This window comes from Gopherus flavomarginatus, chromosome 7 (assembly GCF_025201925.1).
Source record: "Gopherus flavomarginatus isolate rGopFla2 chromosome 7, rGopFla2.mat.asm, whole genome shotgun sequence".
Taxonomy (NCBI): Eukaryota; Metazoa; Chordata; order Testudines; family Testudinidae; genus Gopherus; species Gopherus flavomarginatus.
Window position 1 is genome coordinate 99,902,876 of NC_066623.1, and position 12,589 is coordinate 99,915,464.

The 12,589-nt window shown below is 40.0% G+C and overlaps 1 protein-coding gene across 10 annotated transcripts in view; it reads right to left on the reverse strand.

Annotated features, from left to right (window-relative positions):
- Window positions 1–12,589, reverse strand: part of PATJ (PATJ crumbs cell polarity complex component) — a 215,053-nt gene that overhangs the window by 154,008 nt on the left and 48,456 nt on the right. For 9 of the 10 annotated variants that reach the window (XM_050961967.1, XM_050961959.1, XM_050961966.1 and 6 more), the window contains exon 17: window positions 7,857–7,988. The exons of the other annotated variant lie outside the window; for it this stretch is intronic. In XM_050961967.1, coding sequence (XP_050817924.1) covers window positions 7,857–7,988 — 132 coding nt within the window. The remainder of the gene's footprint in view (window positions 1–7,856; window positions 7,989–12,589) is intronic. 10 annotated transcript variants of the gene reach the window in all.

Below are 12,589 nucleotides of genomic sequence, written 5' to 3' on the forward strand. Positions count from 1 at the left end.
ACCCTCCCCCACCTCTCAACTTAGATGCGCAAGGGAGAAAACGATAAACAGGTGGGGTCACAGAGGGAATGGGAGTAAAGGGGAAAATACAAATACAATCAATCAAAGCAACGGTTGCACGTATCAGGTAGAAGCCCAACATTAGTGCAGACAGCCTTAGTGCAGCTGAACAGCCAGTGGTCTTATTTCCAATCACATGAATAGACTTAATCAACATTCTACATCTGAGCACAGCCCAGACCCAAACTGGGATCCTCATGATTCTTAAGCAATAACTTTACTAAGTCAGCATTTCCCTGTGGGGCCCTGTGGTGCAGTTAGCAGTAACGTGCTGAGCTCTTCGTTATACAGCATCCAAAAGGGTGGTAGGTGTTTTACCAAAAAATGAGAAAAAAGTTTTCAGTCCAGAGGAATTTGCCCTATAAATACAAAACAAGCAGTTGAACCTTGGTGAACGGGATGCAGTAAAGCAAAGATGTTTCACTAGTTTCAAAAAAACAAACAAACAAAAAAAACAGAACACTCCTCTGCCTACTGTCACACTCATCATTACTCAGTGGAGGAGCAGTAAATAGGAAGAATAGCACAGGGTAACAAATAATTTTAAAGATGGGCGTTAGAGGCACAAGGAATTCTAGGAAGGACTACCATAGGATATAAGCAACAACTCTTCCCTTGCAATAGGGAGGGACTGTGGAATCTAAAGGGGACACTGGAGACAGGACAGGACAGTTCAGGGATGAGGGTCTACACGCAGCAGGCCAGGCTGAAGGAAGACTGTTGAGAGTGGGAGATTTGGTGAAGTGAAGTGGTCATGAGAAAAGGATGAGAACAGAACAGCAGTAGGAAGAACTGTAGTGACATAAAAGTGAGGACAAAGCATTTAAATATTGATGTAGAAGGCAGTAAGGAGAAGGCAGGGAAAGGATTCGAAGAGGAACCGGATATGGTCAGAATGGTAAATCTTGACTAGATTTCATGAGTTGCATCTTTTCTGGGGAGAAGGAGAAGATGCTGAGGAAACCTGGAGATGTTTAACTTTCAGGGACACTTATCACCTCTAACGTGTCCCAGCACAGATAAACATGGAAGTGGAACAGAACTTTCAGAGGTTGCTAGTTCACTGTGTCTGCCTGGGGTCATAAATGAGCTTCCAACTGGTCACAGGTAGACTGTAGAGCCTTTCTATAACCACCAACCATTCATACAGCTTTTTCTAGTCTTTTCATGACTATTTTTTTAGAAAACACTGTTTTTTTAACTACAGTTCATGCTACAGTACTGACCCCTTAAATTCCCACCCTGTCCTTAAAGGCAGAGTGACTTCTACAGAATAATGATGATTTCCTGTGCATTTAAAAATAAAGACTTTCTTGCAGCAGACAAAAAATTCAAAAAAAAGTGACCCAATCTGTATTTACTGGAGGAGGAGGGAAAGGTTTCTAACTTTTAATACTACTGTTCATTATTTTAGTTATTTCAAGGACTCTGGATAAACAGATGTTCCAGCATAATGCCCAAGATCTCTCCAAAAATCAAGTATTTTACCTGGAAAACAACCACGACAGTTCACAAAGCAAAATCTGCTTAAAAAACAAGAAACGTAATGAGACCCAATTCACGGGATACGGCAGCCTCCTTTCAAATACTACTACTTTCTTCTTCTTCCTTCTGTAACACATCATTGAATTCTCTCCTAACTTTTCATTCTGAGAGAAATCAGAGTTACCATTCCCTAGACTTCACCTCAGCAAAGATCCAAGTCCTCTTAGGACTTCCTGCATCTCAGTTCCTCTTTAGTTTACAACAGTGAACTTTTTCTATCTATCCCATCTGGATCTCATGCTGATATATAAAGCCTCTGATCTCTTCAAGTGGCTTCTGGATTCCTGATCCCTTTAGTACTGCTGTATTGAGGTTTTGAAACTCACTCATCACAAGTACCCTAGAAACTCCATCAGGAATGTGTTCATTCCATTCATCCCCTTTTCAGTACTGAAAAGCAGTATTTAAGCAGAACTATGAGAGAATTTTCTCAATAGCTACATTCATGAACACACTATTTAGTATTATTTTTCAAATGAAGCAGCTTAATATGATTTAAGGGATGCAGAACTTTCCCATAGAGGGAAAGATGCAAATTTTCTGTCAGACAAGATCTTCAGCACAGTTGGCATTAAGGCTTACAGTACTTTGATGTTAATAAATATGGATGGGTTGCAGAGATGGAAGAAAAGCAGCCTTCATCAGCTTTTCCAGTACCAAGCGGATAGCCATGGTACAATTGCTTTTTAATATAGCTGTATGATTATGCTTGCCAATAAGCCACTGGTTTCCATCACATGAAGAGGTGAAAGTGTGCTTCATGGGGATGTGAATATGCCTCTCTGTCCAAAACACGTTCATTTCCAGGTGGCCTAAACCCAAAAAATTGTAAGAACGCAAAGTATTTAGCAAGAGGGATGCTATACAATGCTCCAGCCCAAATCAAACTGGTGAACACTCCAAGCAGTATATGAATGGATTAGGATGTCTCCTTTTAAAACTCTTGGGGCCTCTTTTGGAAATGGTTGTGCAATTTTTTTTGTTTGTATTCTGCTATGCATTGTTCAACAGCACCTGCATTTGGCCCCAGTAGTCATTGAGTTTCAGATGTGACTGAAACAACTGGAATCCTTGTGGATTAAAGATGCTTGTAAATGCAAGCCCACATTTCTGCCAATATTCACATACCCCCAGCACTCCCATACCTCCCCACCCCCGTGCTAGCTGTAGTCACATATCAGATATTTTAAAGTGCTTTGAATTCCAAACACAGGCAATTAAGCTCCATGAAAAGTCTGTCTAGCATCTTGTTTAATTTGATAAAGGCTCATCAGCTCATTCAATAGTCAGCTTCTGGTTAATACACAAAATTTGCAGGACAACTGCCTGTGTTTTTTCCTATACATCTATAACAGATCACTAATTGGGTATGGAATCTCCTTGCTCTGCTGGGTCTATGCTAAATGCTATTTTTTCAGAACCCAAGGCTCAATGGACTATCCTTCCTAGTATCTGGTTTCATCAGTCTGTAAACGTCTATATTGTGGGTGCTGAATTTCCTTCCTCCCTATCTACCCCCACATGATCACACTCATTTTTATATAACAGTGTTTCCTATTTTTCCAATTGAAGCCTCATTTTCTCTTGCCTTTTCATTAAAAATGAAAAAAAAAGAGTAGCACTATTACTAGCAATGGTGGCTATTCATCAAACATTTATATTTCCTCTGGCTGGTTGAACCAAACCTCCACCCCTTCTTTGTGATAGTCAAAGTTGCTAATAAGCAAAACTTGCATTCCTACTGACAGAGAACAACGTTCATGTACTCAGGATAGCATCTTATATCCTAAACAAGTCCAAAACACTTTACAGATTAAACATCAGGATCACTCATCCACCACAATGTAGTTACCACTGAACATGTCAACAACGCTACATAAAAGCGAGTTAAGAGATGGAGCAGAGTAACTTCTCCAAGTGAAATTATGGGGAAAATTAAGGGAGATAAAGAATATTGCTCAACCTAGACACTGGCCAGGATACTAAACTTTACACCATGCCTTCCTTAATAACCAGAAAGTAGACAGGATTTGTGTTTTAAGATTGAATCTTCAGTAACACAATGCTCCTCAAGACTCCACTGAGATATAGGTTCACAGTCAACTCAGAAGGCAGCATACCGCTTGTAGAATCTCCATCATCACATACCACTGTACCTCGGATTTTCCTTCAGAGGTATCCCAGCCAAATTGTCTCCAAGAATGACCAGGCTTCAATTAAGAGACCTAACGGATCTCAGCACATTGTATTTTTACAACATCAGCACTATTATTCATTTTAAGCAACCAAGTCTTGAGCAGGAAGCTGCTATTTAAAAAAAAAAAACAAAAAAAAACAGACCCCTTCAGGGAGGAATCCAGTGAAACATATCACACAATATTAGGAGGTCCATCATGGGATCACCTGTTTCTACAGCATGGCATCTTGCCTGCAAGGTTAAGCTTAGTAGTTTTAAAACGTCTCATCACAATTTAGTAGATCTGGTGAATGCAAATAGACCTATTAAGTTTAAATGACCATGCAAAGCTGAAAATCCCAAGCTTAAAATTTACAGACAAATGTCCTATAGTAGCACAAAGGCTACGCCCCACTCTTAGCGTACTGATACCATATGTTTCAGCAATAGATCCTTCCATGAGTAGCCTGTAAATGGAAAAAAAAAAACCTGATTTCAAGTACTCAAGTTACTAAACACAAAAAAGGAAAACAAAAACAAAATGTAGGGGAAAGGAAGAAATATTATTCGTCACTCTGAATCAGTATAGTTAATTTGTAATTAAAGTTATGTAAGTTAAGTATAAATTAGCTGACATTACATTTATACATTTCTCGGAATATCTTTTAGATCACCTGGGATATGCTTATTTTATAAATCTAACATCATGAGAAGGATAGTCCATTAAAAATTAATATGCCAGAGTAATAAACTTCACTCTCTCAGTTCTCAATTCCTATTCTCCATCGCTAAGAGTTTTTATTAGTATTGCTTTTCAGAAGCACGAATAGGCTTGTATTATGAAGTATCAGAAAACTTACACTGGGACACAATAGATCTTTCATGACAATAGTTTAATAGGATTCAATGTAGGATTAAACATTTATATGGATAATGAGAACACTCAGAGTCTGTCTACACAGCAAGAAAAACCCGCAGCTGGCCTGTGCCAGCCAACCCCGGGCTCACTGCGGGTGCTGTTTCATTGCGGTGTAGACTTCCAGCCCACAGGATCATAGAGCCCGGGCTTCAGCCTGAGCCCAGAAGTCTACACCGCAATGAAACAGCCCCCATAACCCAAGTCCTGTGAGCCTGAGTCAGATGGCACAGGCCAGCCACGGGTTTTTCTTTGCTGCGTAGGCATACCTTCACAGTTACATCAGATAGCGCGCTGTACTGAAAACAGTATAAAAATTACAAGCTGTCACTTTAAATCCTAAAGGTTTCCCTGGTCCTGCTTGCAGGTTAGGAGGCTCTGTAGGGAAGCATGCAATCAGGGTCTTTCAGAAGGCAGTCTGCAGAGAGCCCACCTAGAGTAGGATATGGTGAGCCTGCTTTATCTCTGGTTTTGGGTTCTTGTGCATTATCATTCTGAATTCTAAGAAACAGTGTTATGTTGCAACCTTTCAGCGAAAGTATTTTATGTTTTAAACAAACTTCTCTATGCATATGCCAGGAATGTAACAGATGATAGGATAACAAAAATTCAGACAGAGGAATAAACTCCCTTGCTTCAGAGTATTCACCAGCCATTCAAGGATGAGAGTCAGAAGAAACATACCCATCCCCCCTGCCAACTGCCCATTCCAAAGGGCAGGTAGTTCCATAAATGCTTACAATGAAGTTTTCTTGCACCTCTCCTAAAGCATCTGGTAACGGCCACTATCACAGACTTCTGGTCCAACATGAAGCTAACATTACATTAGAAGGTAACAGTTTAATGCCTGAAACACTGAAAGTCACAGATATGATTTTGTGGAAGAACAAAGACCATCCTTCCTTTGCCTTGCAAAAAATGTGTTTCACTGATTTAAATTTATCATCTAAATCACTCACAGAAAGAGATGTTATAACTCAATTATCTCACGAATACCAAACTTTAAAATTAAGTTACTGGTCACATAAATGGACACTATTTATGCACTTTATGTATAAACAGTGAAAACATGTTGTAAGCAATATATTTGCCACTGAACAGCTTGAATTTTTTCCCAATAAAGCTTTAGAAGCAGACTACATGGGGCTGGACACCTACATTTTTAAAGCAGTATTAACTTACAAGGGGGGGAAGTTTAAAGGCAGAAATGGGATTTTAGGCACCCAGTTTCCACTGATTTTCAGTGAGAGTTGTGCACCTGTCATCTGTGCTTTTCAAAATCACCCCATGCAAGAGTTCTGGATAGTTTTCCAGAAGGCAAACTCAGACCACTTCTTTCCATCACTGAGGACTATTAATTGTTTTTTAAATGAAGAGCACTCTCTCTCTCTCTCTCTGAGTGAACTCCTCATGTACTGGGAAGAGCAACACAGCTTTACAAGGCAACGCCGAACAGAAAAATAGCACAATATTTTGTAATTATAGAGCTGAGATTAAGTGGATTACTGTTTATTTAATATTGATCTGAAAGTATTTAAATCTGCAAGGATCCCAATATTACTAATGTATTTACATTTGTGAATAAGTAAATAAAAAGCTTGCTATTAAAGCCTTCATTATTTCTGATTATATGAGAACTTAAAAGCAAATCAGTGTACTGCTGCTTTGTGGAGTCCCAGGGACTCCACCGAAAAGCTGGCACTGTATCAGCAAAAATGACTAACAGGATCTACTTTCAGTAATCTTAAATCACACTGGCAAAATATGGAATTAAAGGTTTTGCATAATACTCCAAGTATTTATTTTAATCTGTTCTTGATTCATGTCTTATTGTATAAAATATAATTGATTTTTATATCACTTGACATTTATGTGCAATGATAGACTACATTTTTTTCCTTCAACCACAACGTTTAGGCAGCACTCAGATGTTTATGTTATTATGAAAAGCAATCCAGCAATTTTAATTCTTATGACTGTGGTGCTTAGAGGTTTTAAAATATCACATTGATGGATAACATTAGAAACTTCATCCTAACCTCAAAATTCTGATATGTTATATCCTTATTTAGGGCCAAATTCTTTACTAAATGTAAATGGGCAGAGATTCAATAGAATTTTACCCAGTTACACCAGCAGAGACTTTGGCTCTGAATTACTAAGGAGCTTTAGGATCATGTCTATGTAATCTGTTCCAAAACTTTTTTTTTTTTAAACATAAAAATTTGCTTTAAGCTATTATTGAGGTCTGAAATTCAGCTTCTTTTAATTAAGAAAAAATAATGAAAAAATTCTGTGCCCCAAGTACATTGGTCTAAAAATTTTAAGCAGTCAAGAGACAAAATTATTTAACGTCTATACCCTATTCTTATACAATACATGACATGAAAGCAATCTATTGCTTAATTAAGGAGTTAAATTGGGTTTCACATGCTGACCCCATTTGTCACTTCTGGCTTTATAACCCCACCACGGAAGTCAATTGTGGTGAAACTTGGTATCAAGGGCCCTTAAGCTGGAAAGTGAATAGTTGTGCTTTAAGGGTCTGATCCAAAGTCTATTGATCACAACAGGAGTCTTCCCATTTACTTTAATGGCCTTTGGATCAGACCCTAAAGAACCAATGGTGATTTATTTGTGTTACCATGACACCTAGGAGCCCCTGTGCAAAGCACTGTACTAACAGGCTCATCACAAATGTATTTTTAACTGAAGGAGGGAGGGGGGAAAATTGACAAAACATTTAACAAATAGCAAAAAAATGTTGTGATACTAAATGCTTTCTCGCTACTCAATTATTTATAAAGTAATTCCCAGTGATTAAGAGAACCCATAGCCTTTAAACACAAAGTTAGGAGTTAGAGTATGATTAACTGCACTTCATTATATCCAGTAATTAATCTGGGTTAAAACAATGATCTACTGTATACTTTACATAATTGGTCCAGTGTAACAGAAGAAAATTTGGCCTCAAAAGAACAAATAATTTCTCCCACATTTCAAAGTCCAAGTGCCATGTCACTGTAGTATTTTATAAATATATTACCAAATCATCGTAATAATATTCACAGGAAATGCTGAGGCACAGTACAAGGGGAAAGAGAGGATCAGAGGTATTTTCAGTATTTATTGATATATACAATGCAAGGAATAGCATACCTGATAATCTAAAATGCTGAATCCTAAACTTTTATAGTCTTTTTCTAGTTCAACAACTTTCACATCAGGAGACCATAATGCTAGTTCACCGTCTCCTTCCTCTTCAGGATGAAGGTCTACTTCTGGTTTCATCTGAAAAATAAAATATCTGCTGCAAATACTATCCCTGTTTTTAGTTCTGGATGGAAGTTTATTCATTCAATATTCCTCCTACATTAATGGTTCATCCAAGATGGAACTCATCTGAAATATTATACATCCTTTTTCACTAATTCCATCCAGACTAGAGTCCTGATCTTGCAAACATTTATGCATTTACCACAGGAAGTCCCATTGTTACTACTCCCAACAGCAAAGCTAAACATGTCCATCAGGGCCTAACACCGCACACAAATACTGAGATGTAATTATATAATGTTGAGGATTATTTCTAATTACACTAATGGCACTAACCTTTTACATGTCAACGGACTTCGGCCATCCCATTAGATGCATAAAAGGAAAAATAAATTTCTCAACACAAGGATTTAACCACCACATAAGGGAAAGCCCATGAAAAGCTAGAACGTCCTGAGGATTTTAAGTATTAGAATCTTAATCAATCCCAAATTGCGACTCTGAGTACATGATTTTGAAAAAAAAAATTTTTTTTCCCATTTTTGCTTTAACATTTGAACTCTGGAAGAGAGAGAAACACAAATCCCTCTGAAAAATAACTGACTTCACAAGTGTATTTCAAAAAATTTTGGAAAGAAAATCACCCCTTGTCTAAGATAAAATACAGATTACAAATTGTACTGTGTGACAGACCCAGGCCAGTGAGGTGCAGGAGTCTGGTAGAGGGCAAATATACTGGTCACTGGGTGAGTAGTGTTCTGTTCCCTGAGTGACCAGAGCAGGGGCTGCACTAGAATAGTCAGGAACTTGCTAGAACCAATTAAGGCAGACAGGCTGATTAGAACACCTGCAGCCAATCAAGGCAGGCTAATCAGGGCACCTGGGTTTTAAAAGGAGTTCTCTCCAGTCAGATGGGAAGGAGCCAGAGGAGAGGACGTGTGTGTGAGGAACTGGGAGCAAGAGACACAAGGAGCTGAGACTGAGAGGGTGTGCTGCTGGAGGACTAAGGAGTACAAGCATTATCAGACACCAGGAGGAAGGTCCTGTGGTGAGGATAAAGAAGGTGTTTGGAGGAGGCCTTGGGGAAGTAGCCCAGGGAGGTGTAGATGTCACACAGCTGCTACAAGAGGCACTATAGACAGCTGCAAATCCATAGGGCCCTGGGCTGGAACCCAAAGTAGAGGGCAGACCTGGGTTCCCCCCAAACCTCCCAACTCCTGGTCAGACACAGGAGGAGTTGATCCAGACTGTGGGGGAGATCACTGAGGTGAGCAAATCTGCCAATAAGCGCAGGACCCACCAAGGCAGAGGAGGAACTTTGTCACAACTGCTATTGCATCATTCATTGTAGAGGGAAACAATATTGCAAATGTAAAAGAAAAAAAAAGGAAGTCCGCAGGCAAGTACCATGATCTCTGCAAAGTCTGAATGGAAATTGTCATCAGGAAATTTGAGGACCTTCCATTATTAACATAGCAATCATTTAATTTCAGCTCATTATGTAGGCTTGTATCATAAACCATCACCAGTGGCCAAAAGGGATAAAGAAGCTATAATCACAGACTTGGCTTCTTGCTCCCTAGATTAGAAGAAAGTAGAAATATTGTGGAGGTGGATTTAAGGAGCAAGAGAGTCTTTGGGTCATTCAGTCAGTATCAACTGTTGGCAAATGCACTTAACTGGTGTCATACGGATGAAAAATATTCATTAAAAGGCAAAAGTCAAGTAGTAAGGAAGGAGTTCTATAGCAATAGAAGGGACCATTCTAAATGGCACATGGTTCCTCTTTGTGTTTCCGCTACTGAATGGAATATCCATATTACTGGCCAACCTATCCTCCTAGGAAGGCCATCCTACCAAGCAGAATCTAAATCAGGGAGAAGGGGCAACCAGGAGTACACATTTTATAATGGAAGAATATTACAAGATTCAACACTTAATTTGGGATTTTTAAGGCTTCTACCATGGAAATAATGCTAAGGCTCCTGTTTTCCCAGTTTTGCATAAAAACTTGATTTGCAAGATGGAAGTAATCAGCTAATGGGAGCAAGGCTTAGATTTACTATAATTCAAAGCTCCTGCTCACCTATTAAGCTGAAGAATGATGTATGTGATGTACATAGTCAGCATGCTAGCTTAGTGATTTACATACCTTGTATTTATAGTACAATAAAGTTTTTAGTGACCTACCTGAGTAAACCACATTAAAGTTGTGAACGTGAAATATCTTTCACTGAAAACACATTACCTAAAATACTGTCATAGCCTAGGAACATGAAAAAGTCAAAGCATCACTCAAAATCCAGACACCTTCTAGTCAAGTATAAATGACAACAATTTAAAGTGTTCCTGGGCGTCTGTTGAACACTTTGTGCTTGAGCCTTAAAGAGAAAATGTCACTAAATCAGTTAGATTTGTTATTGTTTAATGAAAAGTAACTTTCACATGCAGATTCACAGTGTTCTATTTAAGTTCCAGAATATCTCACCATGGTTCATTTCAACCTACCCAAAGACTTGGGCTATTCTGTCACTACTACACTAATTAAAGCCAAGTCCTGCTCTCATTGAGTTAATGAGTTTGGGACATCCACTACCAAAAGCTACCTTGGCACAACATGTTTATGTATACAAAAGCACAAATGTCTCAATGCTCCAAACTTTCCTACCCGATCTCATGTTCATAATTTAAAAAAAATGTTGAGTCTCCCAGGAAAGTCATCTGGTGGTATATGAGGAAGAAAATGGTATCAGAACTGTATGTGTGGCTTGTCCAAACCATTATGCAGATGCAAGGTCAACACTCAGAACTTCTACTGGTGAAACAGACAAACTATTGGTAAAGGTGGGAGCGTGTCAGGGATCAGCATTGAGCCCTTTCTTGTTTAACCTCATCCTGGATACCCCCCCAAGGAACATACCGACAGAACCACTTTGGTGCATGTTGTTTGCAGATGCTATACACTGAGAAGAAAAATAGTCTACAAGAGGATCTCGATAAAATGAGAGATGTGCTGGAGAGACAGAGGCTCAAAATAATCAAAGAGAACATGGTATGTAATTTCAATTATATGAACACTGTAGAATTATCCTTCAAACTAGACATGCAGTCAATACTGAAAATGCAAACTTTCAATTATCTGTGGGTCCAGAACCTGAGAAAAGAGGATTAAATAAGAGAGTGAGGATAATGAATGCTTGGCTCAAAAGGAGAGAGATAAGTGGTGCAGGGTGTGAAAGGAAGATACAAGTAAGCGTAAAAGGGAAAGTCTGGAAAACTGGTTGGACCACAGTTTTAAAATATGCTGCTGAGTGTTGGGTAACAAAGAAGAAACATGAGCAAATGATGTTGCACAGAAATACAAATTTGGAGATAGATGAGTGATGTAAGCAAGAGAGACCAGGTGAGGAATGTGTATGCTAGAGATATGCTCAGAGTAACACCCCCTAAGTGCAAAAAACGTGAGTACAGGCTCAAATGGCATGAGCATATAAACCACAGTCCTGCAAACTGTGAGTAAGAGACTCCAATATACCACGACTGAATGAAGGAAAAAAAAAAAAAAAAAAAAAAAAGAGAGAGAGGCACCCTCCCAAGAAGTGGTAGAATGGCATAAAGGAAGACATGTTAGCATGTGGTGTGATAGAGCATATGTAGGGCCCTACCAAATTCACAGTCAATTTTGGTCAATTTCACAGTCATAGGATTTAAAATATAATAAATGTCAATGTTTCAGATACTAAAATCTGAAGTTTCACAGTGCTGTAACAGTGGGGCCCGCAACTCAAAAGGGGGCAATGGTGGAGGAGGTGTCGCAAGCTATTGTAGTGGCGGGGGGGTGTCACAGTGTTGCCACCCTTACATCTGTGCTATTGCTGGGGATGGCGGCGCTGTCTTCAGAGCTGGGCAGCTGGAGAACACTTTGTGGGTGGACAGGGCCAGCCTTATGGGTGGACGACCACCCAGGGCACCATGGTTGGGGACAAGTTTCCGTGGTCACACATCCACCCACATACACACTTAGCCAGCCCAAGACCCCTTTAATCCCTGAGTGCTGGACCCGGAGCCGGGGGGGGAAGGGACTGGGGGCACCCTGGCTGAGGGCTTTACCGTACGCCACACTCCAGCTGCTGGTCCTGGCCGGGTTGGTGAGGGACAAGATTTCCTCTTCCCCTGCAGGGGCCCTTCTCAAGGCTGGTTCAGACCCATCTCCAGAAACCTCCCCCGGCTGCAGAAAGTTCTGTGGCTGCTGGCTGGGACCCCAGCTCCGAAGGCCGCACCACTGCCAGCAGCAGTGCAGAAATAAGGGTGGCATGATATGGTATTGACACCTTTACTTCTGTGCTGTTACTGCCTATGGCACTGCCTTCAGAGCTGGGTGGCCGACATCCACCAATCTCCAACTGCCCAGCTCTGAAGGCAACGCAGAAGTAAAGGTGGCAATACTGTGACCCCCTTACAATAGCCTTGTGATCCTCCTGCAAACTCCCTTTTGGGCTGGGGCCCTCAGTTTGAGATATGCTGGTCTTCCCCATGAAAACTGTATAGTATAGGATAAAAGTACACAAGACCAGATTTCACGGGGGAGACCAGATTTCCCAGTTCATGACGCATTT